At 68.8% G+C, this 12843-nt stretch overlaps 2 protein-coding genes across 4 annotated transcripts; both read right to left on the bottom strand.

Annotated features, from left to right (window-relative positions):
* Positions 1-883: 883 nt before the first annotated feature.
* ABHD15 (abhydrolase domain containing 15) lies at positions 884-3481 on the bottom strand. Its single transcript, XM_086624799.1, has 2 exons — positions 2475-3481; positions 884-1361 (listed from the first exon to the last, which is right to left on the bottom strand). Exons 1-2 carry the CDS (start codon positions 3299-3301, stop codon positions 884-886), a joined length of 1305 nt encoding a protein of 434 aa, XP_086480925.1. The 5' UTR covers positions 3302-3481.
* A 553-nt stretch (positions 3482-4034) lies between these two features.
* On the bottom strand, positions 4035-12469 carry GIT1 (GIT ArfGAP 1). Of its 3 annotated transcripts, XM_086624525.1 has the most exons (22): positions 12418-12469; positions 9046-9179; positions 8845-8957; positions 8652-8757; positions 8480-8566; positions 8247-8377; positions 8063-8157; positions 7938-7980; positions 7699-7725; positions 7354-7402; positions 7192-7264; positions 6455-6552; positions 6259-6370; positions 6050-6177; positions 5806-5958; positions 5499-5726; positions 5339-5392; positions 4989-5075; positions 4809-4882; positions 4549-4731; positions 4354-4417; positions 4035-4247 (listed from the first exon to the last, which is right to left on the bottom strand). In XM_086624525.1, exons 1-22 carry the CDS (start codon positions 12467-12469, stop codon positions 4035-4037), a joined length of 2304 nt encoding a protein of 767 aa, XP_086480651.1. The 3 variants fall into 3 exon arrangements, with proteins under 3 accessions (XP_086480651.1, XP_086480652.1, XP_086480653.1); XM_086624526.1 differs by lacking the exon at positions 7699-7725; XM_086624527.1 differs by lacking the exons at positions 5339-5392; positions 7699-7725.
* Between the last annotated feature and the right edge of the window lie 374 nt (positions 12470-12843).

Genomic DNA, 12843 nt, shown 5'->3' with positions numbered 1-12843 from the left:
AGGTTTTGCCGGGCACGCGCTGCGTGGTTCGGCCCCGCAGTTCGGCCGAGCCGTGTGCCAGGGAGCGATGTGTCCCAGGCTCGCTCCTACCCCCGTGGCACCTGCACCCGAGAGCTGCCTGCTGCTGACAGCAAAGCTGTTGCTGCTTTTCCTCTCCTCCTCCTCCTCCTCTTCCTCCTCTCCCCCTCCGTAAGGAGGTCCAGCTCACCAACAAGAGCTCACCCAGCACCCCGGCCCCAGGGCCGTGGCCATCTCTGCTCTGGGGCATCATCCAGGTATGGCAAAGCCCGGCTGTCGTGGTGCCAGGGAAGGCACCCGGCCGCGCGGTTTTGCACCACGCAGCGTTAGCTAGAAATAAAAAAAAAACAAACCACACACATATCTGCTGTTTTACTATGAACACTGGTCTGAGGTTTCCAGGCCCAGCACCTCGGTGATGGGCCGCGAAGGACTTAACTAGGGGAATTAAACTCCTTCCTGCTTCCGTGTCTGGTAGCACCAGCTGGTATGAGTGAATCTACAGGTGTGCGTTTTCCTTCTTGTAGAAAATGCCACGAGCACTAACTGGTAAGGCTTAATGTACAGTATATTGTCAGTATTCTGGTATTCTTCTGGTTCAACATACATTATAGCTCATATATAACCTGTATTAATTGTATAGATTGTGCATTTAAAGCTGTTACCAAGTTGTCAGAAAATAAGAGAAGAGAAAAAAAAATAAGGTCATATGTAATATTTTGTTTGTAAGTATCCTTTGTATCATAGCAAAGGAAATGTTAAAAAAAAAAAATCAACTGTAATAAAGTAATTTTAGTACACGGAGTGTCTGCCTGCCTTTGTGAGCCCCCTCCTCGCCGCCAGCGCGTGGGCCCCTGCCCGGGGGCTACCGGGTGTAGGACCTCTGCCAGGTGAAGCCGGGGGCCTCGACAGCGGGACCCCCTGACCTGCAGGGCCTCAGCAGCCCCTTCTTCCGCTCCTCCGCCCGCAGGAACTCGCCCATGGCCCCGAAGTACTCCAGCACGGCCTCGTGGCCCCAGCAGCACCCCGCTCCGCGCCGGGGGAAGCCGCAGTGGCCCCCGCGCGGGGTCAGCAGCAGGAAGAAGTAGGGGCTGCTGCGGAAGAGCTCCATGGGCAGGCTGCGGGCCGGGGGGCCGCGCACCGGGTCGTCGGCGCTGCAGAGGCACAACACCGGCACGGCCGCCTCGTCGGCGTCGCGCAGGGGCTCGTTGCGCTCCCAGTAGACCTCCCAGCTGGTGGGGCGGCTCTTGGTCCGGCAGAAAAGGGCTTCCTCCAGCTCCCGCAGCGAGCGGCTGCCCAGCAGCCTGTCCACGTCCACCACCTCGGCCAGGGACCCCACGTACCTGCGGGCATGGGGCAGCTGCCGTGGGGCGGGGGGGCATCACCGTTCATGTGCCTGCCCTCAGCTATGGCCCTGTGTGCAGGGACTGGGGGACTGCCCTGGAGCTGCTTTGGGGGTCCTGGCCCGGCCTCTCACTGGGGATGCTGGGGGGCGGGGGGTCCTTGCAGGGCAACCTGCGCCAGCCTGGCAACCATGGCAACGGGAGGCAGCCAGAGCTGCGCGCTGTTGCCATGACAGCAGTGTTTGCAATGGGTAGCGGGAAATGGGAGGGGGGGGGACGGGGACTGACACCCTACTGCCCACCCACCCCCCCCCATCACCACCTGTCCAACAGACTACCCCCCCCCCCCCCCCCCCCCCCCAGTAACTGCTGCCTGGCTACACCCATCTGGGCTTTGCTGAAGTGCAGCCTGACACCCAGAAGTTTGGGGGTTTACCTGCTTTTTTTTTTTTTTGGCCCTCATTTGTCCACCAGCAGGGCCCTTTTGCCCCCCGCCCTCACCCCCCAAAGATCTCAGCCCTGCCTGGGGAGGTGCTGCTTGCTCAAGGCCTTGGCACTGGGCGGTTTGTGTCCCAGCCCAGGCTGGCGCTTGGCCCTCTCCAGCCTGGCTGTGTTGGGCAACAGGGACCCAGCATGTGGCAGGCGGGGGGCAGCTGCCACAGCCCCCTGCCAGGCTGTGGGTTGGCAACCATGCCCCCATCCCAGCACTGCAGGGCAGACACTGGGGGGGTCAGGTGCTGGGGGCAAGCAGTGGTGCAATGGGGTGGCTGACACAGCAGCCATCCCCCGTGTCCCCCCACCCCCAGGCTCCAGAGCAGCACAGGGACTTTGCCAGTCCACCTAGTGCTGCTGCACCGAGGTGACACATCTCCTGGCCAGAGGACCTCCCCCAGGAGACGCTGCCACCACCCCAGCAGTGGCCGAGCCGGCCCCGCAGCAGCCGGCTCTGCGCTGGTGTTCATTAACCAGCGCGTTTTGCTGCGCTCAGCACCTCCTGCCCCTCACACTGTGGCTCCCAGTGCCGGTGGCAGCACCCATTGCACGCACCACCCCCAGCATTTGCCAAGGGGCTCCTGGGGCACCCCCTCCCCAGGCCCAAGGGACCCCACTGACCTGCTGAGTCCCCTCTTGAGGTGCAGGAGCAGCGGCCACTCGTAGAGCCAGGGCATTCCGGCCTCGAACCACTCGCGGCCACTGAAGACAGGTGAGAGGCAGGCGGCGGCGGCCAGGCGGCTGGAGGAGCCGCTCTCCCCCAGGTAGGCGAGCAGCAGCCCCGAGCCCGAGCCCTCGCTGACGGCCAGCAGCGGGGCAGCGGGGTGCCGGCACTGCACGTAGGTCACTGCCTCCCGCAGGTCTCCGGGGTCCCCGAAGGGCTGGAGCCGGGGGGTGGTGAGGGGGCAGCCATTGTGACCCCGGCGGTTGAAGATGACGGGGATGAAGCCCCGCTCCAGCGCCCGCAGCCCAAGCTGCAGCAGCCCCCCCGTCACCTTCCCAGCGGCGTTGGGGATGAGCAGCAGGACAGGGCTGGGCCCTCCCCCACCGCCACCTGCAGCCCCCCGTGGCCCCACCAGCCAGTCCAGGGCCACCAGCCCAGCATCGGGCAGCTGCAGGAGCTCCCGGGCCACCGTTGGCTCCGGCTCGGGCGGCTGCAGGAGCTGCCGCAGCATCTGGAGCCGAGGCCAGCAGGGCCATGACCAGTGGCCCCCCCGCAGCACCGCCGACCGCCCCAAGCTCCGCACCAGGTGCTGGGCCAGCGCCGAGGGCTTACACAGCAGCCGCCAGCGCCCCGAGCCATCCTCAGCGATGAAGGGGATCCCCTCCTCCTCCTCCTCGCCCCATTCTCCAGGCACCTCCAGCCTCCCCGCCTGAAGGTGCCAGGCCAGGAGGCAGAGGCTGGCGAGCACGACAGCCGCAGCCACCAAACCCTCCAGGGACACCATGGAGGTGGTGAGAGCCCCGGCCGGCAGCCCCGGCGCTCTGCAGGTTCACGGAGTGATGGTGGGGCCGTGCTGGGGAAGCCCAGCCCCGGGGCTGGGCAAGCGGCAGGGCTGTGCCGGGAATGGCGTGACTGGCCGCCAGCCGGGGCCAAGGGGACTGGGTGAAACGGGAGGGACACGTGGCTGAGCCCTGCCTGGTGTGTGTGGGAGGTGAATCCCCCACAGCCACACCCCAGGGGGATGGGACCCCCCCTTTGCCACAGGAGCCGAGGGCCAAGGGGCCCGTGCAATGCTCACACCTTTATTGATACAAATGTACAAGGACACATCTTACAGGGGGGGCAGGACGCCCAGGGACGGGGGTCCCGCAGGCGCCCCAGTCCAGTGTAACGCTGAGGGCGGCCCTGGGGGTGCCAGCCGCCCAGCAAGGGGCTTTGGGGAGACAGGGGGTGCATTTCCGTCGCCGCCGCGGCCAGCTACACAGGCTATGTACAGGATAAGTTAGGCGCGTGCCGCGGGGCGGGCAGGGGTCTGTACAGGGGGATGCAGGCACCGACCCCGCAGGCTGAGCACCGGCTCCTCGGCAGCACGGGGGAAAAGCAGGGGGCTCACCCTGCACCCCGGCCCAAAGGCCACTCGCAACCACGCTCACCCCAGGTGCCAGCTGCTGCCAGAGGGGAGGGAGAGACAGAGAGCGTGGGGGGCCAGGGGGTCACGGGGGGACACGGGCCAGCGCTCACTGCTTCTTCTCACGGGTGGTGATGGTGACCAGCTGCTTGGCGGCCTTGGCAATGTCATAGGCACACTGGATGACCTGCTGGGTCAGGAGCTGGTAGTCCACAGCAGCGCCCGGCTCGGGCGGCACGGTCTTGCGGCACTCGCTCTGCAGCCGGTAGGCGCTGGCGTTGAGCAGCCGCAGGGAGCTCCGCACCGTCTCCAGTGCCGGCTTCTGTAGCGGGGCAGAGAAGCGGCATCAGAACCCGCACCAGGGTGGGGTGGGGGCGGTGATGGTGCCTGGTGGGGACCCCACCCTGGGCACCCCCCACCCCTCCTACCTTGGGGAAGAGCGATGCCATCTCCGTCACAGCCGAGTGGATCTTCTCCGAGCAGGGCACGAAGCTGGGGGCAAAGAGAAGCGGTGAGCGCTGCGGGGAGGACAGTGGCTCCCGACCGTTTCGGGTGGCAGGGATGGCCCCGTGTGAATGCAGCCCCCTGGTCCGAGGGACCCCGTGGCCGTGCCCCAGCCCTACCTGTCGTGCTTGGACTCCTGTGCCGCCCGCAGCAGCTCCTGGATGTTCTTGGTGACCTGCTCGGTTTTGAGGATGACGTCCTCCGTGCTGGGCAGCCCAGGGTCCAGCTCCCCGTCCAGCGGGTCCAGCTCGTGGGGGAAGTCCTCGTCCTTGCTCAGCTCCACAAACCGCTTCCCCTCCATGCTGCAGGGACCGACCGTCCACTCGGGGGTCAGTGCCAGCCCCATGTCCCCGGCACAGTCCCCAGTCCCGGCACTCACCTGATCAGGACCTCACCAGCCTGCGTGTTGTCGTAGTCGCTGTCGGTGCCGCTGCCATGCCGGTCCAGCTTGCTCTGGAGAGGAGAGGAGCAGCATCAAGGGGATGCCCAACCCCATCCCCCTGCAGGGCCGGGGTCCCCTTGCCCCAGGATCTCATTCCCCCCCTCCCTGGTACGTCACCATGTGCCGGGCACCGTCGGGCGGGCAGGAGAGCAGCGGGGAGGATGGGGGAAAGGGCACTGAGGAGGCAGACGGACCTTTCCGGATCTGGAGGAGGAAGAAAGGGGAAGCCGGTGCTGAACAGGGTGCAGAAGAGTCCGGAGCCGACCCCGGTGACGTGCAGGAGAGGACGAGCACAGGGGACACCACCACCCTGCATGCAGGAACGTCCCATGGCTGCCATCCCCCGGAGAGGTCCCCGGCGGCAGCAGGGGGGATGGGACATCCCAGGATAGCACGGAGACCGCGTCCTGGGAAGGCGACGGCCACCGTGTCCCATGCAGGAGCCGCCCCCGCCGCGGCCCCCTTACCCGGTACACGCTGGCCGGGATGTGCATGGAGTACAGAGCCTCGTCCTCCACCTCCTGGCGACACACGAAAGGTTACGGCCCCGCAGGGACGGGACCCAGCACCCTGGGGGGCTGCAGGGGGCCGCTGCACCCCAACCACCACCTGCCCCGCCACACTCACGCCAGCACCGAAGGGCTGCAGCCGCGTCACCAGCTCCTCCACCGGCTGCCCGAAGGGTTTCAGTGCCGAGCCCGGCTCGTACATGGAGAAGGCCTGGCGGTCCCGGCGGTGCTGGGGGGCCGTGCCCGGGGGGTGCCCATGCTCCGGGCGCTCGCTGGGGGCAGGGGTTGGGTGCGTGGGGCCCGTCTGCTGCCGGATCTGCGTGTTCTCTGCCTGCAGCTTGTGGATCTGCCGCGGTGAGCGGGAAGGAGGTATCAGCAGGGACAGGGGTATGCCAAGGCGGGGGTCCCGCCAGCCCGGCACCCACCTCACGCTGTAGCCGGCGCAGCTCGTCGCTCAGGCTGTTGTTCACCTTCATCAGCTGCTGCACCTTGGCCTCGGAGGCGGCCAGAGCCTTCTTCACCTCCAGGTACTCCTGCAGCGTGATGGGGCCGTCCGAGAGGTCGGAGGAGTCCATGCTCTGCGGGGAGAGGGCTCAGTACCAGGATCCCAGAGCCAGGGATGGCGTGGGGCGGGGGAGGGGTTGGCTGGGGCAAGGATGCGGGGCTCACCCTGGCACGGTTGTTGCGGGAAGCGTTGCGCAGCAGCTCCTGGTCCGTGTCCTCGTCGGAGGCAACGCTGTCGTAGTCGTGCTGGTCGTCCAGGTCACTCTGGCTCCGCAGTGAGTAGTCGAGGGCGTCTGCGGAAGGGCAGGGGGGTGCTGAGCACAGGGTGGGGGCTGGGTGAGCTCAGCCCCCCCTCACTGCCTCCCATCCCTCACCTGTGGGGCTCAGCAGACTCTTCCCTTGCTGCCGGCGCTTGGCTTCCCCGAGGATGTCGATGAGCAGGGTGGCAAACTCCCTGGCATTGAACCTTGCCAGCTTCTGCCGGCCCTGGGAGGGTGCAGGGGGAAAAAAGGGGGTAAGCAGGGCTCTGGGTGCAAGGGGGGAGTCGCAGCGCCTGGTGGGAGGGCTCACCTGGTTGCGCGTGGCCGAGTACTCGGGGTTGACGGGGAGGAAGGGGACGGCGCTGCGCTCTGTCACCAGTGTGCTGTGGTTCTGCGTCGTCAGCCAGACTGCGGGCAGGCACCCGGCGTCAGACTCCCGGGGGGGCTACAGGGACCGGACCCCCCCACACACCCACCCAAAACAAGCGGGCTGCAGGGCGCAGGGCCGGCGACGGAGGCGGCAGGACGCAGGCGCGGGCACGGGGCCAGGCTGCCGGGCTGGGAGCGGAGCCCAGCCGGCCTGACGGGAATCACCTCCCCCAGCCACCCCGTGGGGCTGGGATCCCCCCCGCGCCCCCCGGCAAGGACCCCCAGCTCCTCAGCCTTTGGTGTACTGGCCCTGCACCCCCCCGGCCAGCGGGGAGAGGGTCTGACGTCCCTGTCTGTGCCTGCCCCACCATGGAAATGGGGTGGCCCCCACCCCGCCACCCCCCAGCCCAGGGGCACCTCTCCAGGTTGACCCCCCATCCCCAGGGAGTCCCAGCACCCACCTCTAGCAGCACCCCAGCCCAGCACCCGCCGGCGGCCCCTCACTCTGAGCGAACCTCCCCGGCCGGAGGAACGAGGAAGGAGGGGCCTGCCGTCCCAGCAGACGGATCCGGATCGGGGGGAGCGCTGGGCTCAGCCGCGGCCCCGCCAGCTGCTCCTCCCCGCGCCGCGCCGCCTGCCCCAGCCCTGGGGGGGCTGCACCCCCGTGTCCCCGCTCACCTGCGTCGTTCTCCCGACGGTCCACCTCGTCGTAGACATCCATGGCCAGTTCCTCGAAGAGGTGGTTGCTGAGCTGCAGCGGGACGGAGGATGGCGTCAGGCGGGATGGGGGGAGTGGACAGGACGGCCCCCCCCCCCAACCCTGCCCTGGCCCCCACTCACCGCCTGCAGCTTCTTCTTGGCTGCCTTGGCCAGCTCGGAGAGGTCCAGGCTGGGGGGGTGCGGGGAGGGGGGAGACACAAAGTGGGGGTTATTCCTGGCCTGTCCCTGCCAAAACAATCCCCAGCTGCACCCCACCAGGACAGGAACCCCGCCTCGGGTGTGGGGGGCTTCACCGAGCGGGGCTGGCAGGCAGGCACAGGGGGACGACGTGGCAGGGGGCGAGCGGGACCCCCCTCCCCAGGTGTCCCCTGGGTGCCGGGATGGGCCGAGCGGCCAGGGCTGCAGGGGGGGCCCATGCCAGTGGCATGGGAGGGCCCCCGGAGCCGAGAGCCGAGCAGACAATACCTCTGTGCCATGCACTTTGGGCGCACCCTGCGCTCCGGAGAAGGCAGCGGAGGGAAGAACAGGATAAAGGCGGATGTTAAACGCGCGGACACGCGGCCCCCCCACCCCCCTGCCGTGCTCCCCAGGGATGCTCCAGCGCCAGTCACAGGGAGGTGATCAGGGTCCTCCCCCTCAGTCCAGTGGGGACAATGGGGGGGACGTGGGACAAGGCAGCAGAGCCACGGGCACCGGGTGCTCACCTGTCAGCCATCTGCGGGATGATGTAGTGCCCGTTCTTGTGGTCTGCACAAAGAGAGGGGTGGTCAGCAGGGCCCCGTGCCCCGCACCGGGTTAAATCCCTCCACCCCGGGACCCCCGCGCTCACCTGGCTTCCTGCCGCAGAGGTAGAAGGCCAGCCGGTCGGTCAGCTCATACTGGCACTCCACCAGCCGCTCCGCCAGCTCGTGCTGGGCTGCCTGCCTGTGGGAGGATGGGCAGGGGTGAAGCCTACCCTGAGGGGGTGCAGGCAGGGGTAACCTCCCCCCTCACCACCACTTCCCCATCCTCACCTGGCATAGTCAATGGGGGTCCTGCCGTTCACATCAGGTGCGCCGGGGTCGGCGCCGTAGACCACCAGCAGCTCTGCCTGCAGGATCTGCCCGGCCTTGGCAGCCACGTGCAGCGGCGTGGTGCCCTTCTCCTGCGGGCACAAGCAGCCTCAGACCCGCAGCCCACCCACAGGACAAGGCTCTGGGACTGCCCCCCACCAAGCCCAGGGACTGCGAGCCCCACCAGTGCTCACCGGGTGGAAGAAGTTGGCCTGGGCGCCCAGCGAGAGCAGGCGCAGGCAGGTCTCCAGGTTGCCCGTCCGCACGCTCGAGTGCAATTGCTGCAGAGGAGAGAGCCGGGTAAGGTGGGGAGGGTCTGTCCCGCTGCCATGGAGGGGGTCTGCACACCCTCAGTCCGTGCCCCACCTTGCTGAGGTCCTTGGCAGTGACACCATCATCGTCCCGGCAGGGCAGCTTGTGGACGAAGGCCAGCATCTGGTACTTGGCACGGATGAACTCTGACTTGGTGGGGCTAGGGGGGGCAGGCAGCAGGGTGCGGGGTGAGGGGGGAGTGCCCGGCCGGCGCAGACCCCCTCCCCGCAGCGCGTGGGGCACTTACTGCACTTTGTCCTGGGGGTTCGCCTTCCGGCGCCCACTCTGCACCTGCGCCGGGTCCAGCAGCGAGTGCTCCCAGATGGAGTTGGCCCCGTTGCTCGCTAAGGTGTGCACCATCTGCGGGGGGAGAGGCAGGGCCCGGTGGGCACGGGGCAGGGGGGTCCCTGTGCGTGTCCCGCCATGTCCTGGCAGGGCCAGCACCCACCTGGAGCAGGGTGGCAGGCCAGGGGCTGTGGCGCAGGTGCTTGACGATGGAGATGTGGCGGCCCAGGCTGCGGTGCACGCTGCAGCACTCGTCGCAGATGAGCACCCCGCGGTTGATGGAGGCCCAGCCAGGGTCTGCGGGGTGGCACAGAGGTGGCACTGGGTGTCCCCGCTACCGAGGTCCCCTCCTCATGCGGTCCCCTCCCCATCCACCCAGCTGGGGATGGGGGGGGAAGGATGTGTTGCCACAGCAACCGTTTCCCAGGTGACGAGGGGCTCAGTCCATCCCCATAGCAACCAGGCACCAGCCAAAATGGGGGGGGGGAGTAGGATTTGGCCTCCTCCATCAGGAGGGCGGCTGGCAGCAGGGACAACACCAGCCCCCCGTGGCAGCGCACCCCAAGCAGGGGCATCCCGAATCGCAGCAGCACCCGGCAAGGCCACGCAACCCCTGAGCCCCAGGCTGGGCATCTGGGGGATGGTCCTGGATGGGGGCAACATGCCCCCCAGTGGGTTGGCAGCCCCAGCCTGCGGGTTCCCGTGTACGGCGCTCACCGGCTCTGCAGCCATGGCCCCCCCCACCCCAGGCTGGCCCTGCAGGGCACCCCGGCTCTGAGGGCAAGTGCTGCAGGCCCCCCCGCTGCCATAACCCCCCCAGCCCCGGCTGCCGGCCCCGGCCCGGCCGGACTGGAGCCCTTTGTGTCCCCGCCGGGAACAAAGAGCCATTTGAGCGGCCGCGCTGGCACCAGCCCCGGCACCCGCGGGGGCCCCGCTCTGCCGGGTGACAGATCCCCACACCCCAAAAATGGGGCGTGGGCTGGCCCCATGGGGGGGCTGTGGGGCCACAGCTGCCTCCTGGCAGCACCAAGGCCAGGATTTGGGGACACCCTCCAATGCTGGGTGACAGCCCCCCCCCCACCCTGCCAGCCTCTGCCCACCCCCATCACTCCTTGCTTCTGTAGGACCTTCACAAACACCGCACTGCCCCACGGGAAGAGGGAAGCCCCAAACCCAGGGGGGCCAGAGCCCAAGGAGGTGGCAGTGCTGGTCAGCCACAACGGCACCAAGGGGGTAACGGTGGCCTCACAACCCTGCAGAGAATGGCAGGCGGGGGCTGAGCACCCCCAACCTCCTTCCTGCCCATGGGGTCCCGGCCCCCCTCCCCAAGCGCCCCCCAGAGCCCTGGTGACCCCGTTTTGGGGGGCATCTGGCCCTGCAGTGCTGCAGTGCCCCAGGGCTGAGGTGGGGTGGCCAGGGGGAGCGGCAGCCCCTCCACCCCCCCAGCCTGGCAGCCCTGCGCACACAGATGGCAGCGCCTTGGCAGCCGGCACGGCGGCATCTGTGCCTTCGCGCCCGCTGCCCACGGGGCGCTGCTGGGAACAGGACGCTCTGTGCCCAGGGAGCCGGCCGGCAAGGCTGCCCGCGGCCCTGCAACTGGGCGGATCCAGGGTACTCCCAGGGCGGCACCCCCTCCCACTGCAGCGGGCAGCCGGGATGCAGGTGGGCATTGCAGCAGCTCGGGGAGTGCTGGCACAGGGACACCCTGAACCCTGGGAGGGTCCTGGTGCCCAAGGGATCTCCTGGCACCTCCGTACTTGCACTGGGACATGAGCTGATGCCACGACCCCTGGTATTCAGCCCTGCACCGGTAAAGGGAGGACTGGGGCCGGTCAACATCCCCGCACGGGGCCGGTGGAGTGGGATTTGGCCAAGGGAACCCGGGCAGAGGGGCGAGAGCACCCCATGGGAACCCCACCACACCGGCCAGCAGCGCATCCCTGGCAGCAGCAGCGGGTGCTCCCGGCGTGGTAGGAAGCGGCCTCTGGACTTTATAACTCATTTCCTCACATGGCTGCCGGGAGATAAGAGATTGGAAGAAACTGGTTTCCATTTCCCCCCGCCCTGGCAGGGAGCCTCAGCACTGCCCCGGGCACCCCTGCACCCCCGCCGGCATGGGGGACGCACCTGGAGGCAGGGCAGCCCTGTGCCCACGCGTGCCATCGGCTCTCCTGGCAGGATCTGGCCCTTGGCACGTGGCCGGAATAATTTCGGCACAGCCTTGGCCTGCGGGCAGCTTTCCGGGGCTGGCTCGGAGCGAGCCTTGACACTCAGCCCCTGTTCATTCATTGCCGTGGGGTCGCCCAGGCTGGCCCTGGGCAGGGTTTGGGGGTCCTGTCCTACTGTGGGCAGGGTTTGGGGGTCCAGCCTCACCATGACACCCACAGGCTCATGGCTGGTATGGGGGCTGTGGGCACCGGCACCGCCGGGGACGGGAATTGTCTTGCCCAGGCTCAGCTCCGGCTTGCAGTGCGGCCGCCGCCAGCCTGGCTCAGCCTGCCTGCACCGCCAAGCCCAGATCCAGCCGGCGTGGGTGCTGGCAGCAGGGTGCTGGGGGGGCACAGTAGAGTGTCGCCCCCATCCTGCCATTTGCAGGATCCTCAGTGCTGCTGGCACCGACTGGCATGTCCCCAGCCTGAGCCAGCCGCCCCCATGCCAAGGGGTGCAAAGGCTGTGGGTGGTGCATGGGAGCACTGGGTGCAGTGGGGTATGCTGGGTGCACTGGGGTGGCACTGAGGAGGGCAAGGGGGGGTTATCAGGGTCACATTTGGGGTGTACTGGGAGATTCCTAGGGGAGAAGGAGGGTGCACCAAGGGGGCCCAGGGGCATCACCAGGGCATTTGCAGAGGGTTCCTGGGACGCAAATCAGGGGACTCAGCTGGGGTCCCCAGGGTGGCACCGCAGGGTGCAGAGGGGACTTGCTAAGGGGGGTCCTGAGGGCACCTACGGGGGTGGAAAGGGACCTCACTGTGGGGTGTAGAAGGAGATGCAAAAAGGCTCCCTGGGACCATACTGGGCAAACGCACCTTGGGGCACAGAGGGGGCTCTTGGGGGTGCTGGGGATGCACCGGCGACACCACGGGGCGCAGAGGGGGCTCTCGGGGGTGCCAGGGATGTACCGGGGGCACCACGGGGTGCAGAGGGGGCTCACAGGGGTGCTGGGGATGCACCGGGGGCACTATGGGGTGCAGAGGGGGCTCTCGGGGGTGCCAGGGATGTACTGGGGGCACTATGGGGTGCAGAGGGGGCTCTCGGGGGTGCTGGGGATGTACCGGGGGCACCACGGGGTGCAGAGGGGCTCACGGGGGTGCTGTGGGTGTACTGGGGCGCACACCGCGGGGACGCAGAGGGGGCTCACGGGGGGCTCCTGGAGCCGTACCGGTGATCTCCAGGCAGGCTCCGGGGAGGCTTCGGGGGGTTCCGGGGGGCAGCACGAGGTGCGAAGGGCCCCGCCGGTGGCGGCGCGGGAGGCTGGCGGGGGGATGGGGCGTAGCGGGGGCGTACCGGGGGGTGCGGGGCCGGGGCCGGCCCTTACCTGGGGCGCTGCAGTCGGCGCACACCTCCGCCCGCGGCGCCTTCCGGGACATCCTCAGCGGCGAGGCGGGCCCGGGCCCGGGCCTCTGCGCCAGCGTGGGGCGGCGGCGGCGGCGCCCCCGGGCCCGCCGGGGGGGCGGGGGGGGCCGGGCGGCGGGGCGGGGCGGGGGCGGCGGGGGCCCGGGGCCGCGGCGCGCCGGGGGCTGCCGGCTGCTCCCAGCGCCCGGCGGCTCCGCAGGAAGCGGCGCAGGCCCGGCCCCGGTGGAGGAGGGGCCGTACCGCCCCCGCCCCGCCACCGGCAGCGCCGCCGCGGCCGCCCCGCACCGGCACCGGCGCGGCACCGCCCCGCGCCCGCACCGCCCCCCCCGCTCCCGCACCGACGCCCGCATCCGCACCGGCACCAGCACCCGCCCCAGCACAGCCTGCT

This window comes from Tauraco erythrolophus, chromosome 21, assembly GCF_009769465.1.
Source record: "Tauraco erythrolophus isolate bTauEry1 chromosome 21, bTauEry1.pri, whole genome shotgun sequence".
In the NCBI taxonomy this organism is placed as follows: Eukaryota; Metazoa; Chordata; class Aves; order Musophagiformes; family Musophagidae; genus Tauraco; species Tauraco erythrolophus.
This window is presented reverse-complemented; position numbering and strand designations above follow the sequence as displayed.

Excerpts from the sequence above, each read along its gene's own strand:
- ABHD15 (XM_086624799.1), bottom strand. The coding sequence starts at position 3,301 with ATGGTGTCCCTGGAGGGTTTGGTGGCTGCGGCTGTCGTGCTCGCCAGC. Across the intron at positions 1,362-2,474 it reads CTCAAGAGGGGACTCAGCAG|GTACGTGGGGTCCCTGGCCG; the intron begins GTCAGTGGGGTC and ends CCATGCCCGCAG.
- GIT1 (XM_086624525.1), bottom strand. The coding sequence starts at position 12,469 with ATGTCCCGGAAGGCGCCGCGGGCGGAGGTGTGCGCCGACTGCAGCGCC. Across the intron at positions 8,158-8,246 it reads ACCCCCATTGACTATGCCAG|GCAGGCAGCCCAGCACGAGC; the intron begins GTGAGGATGGGG and ends ATCCTCCCACAG. Across the intron at positions 5,076-5,338 it reads TCCCGGCCAGCGTGTACCGG|ATCCGGAAAGGTCCGTCTGC; the intron begins GTAAGGGGGCCG and ends TTCCTCCTCCAG.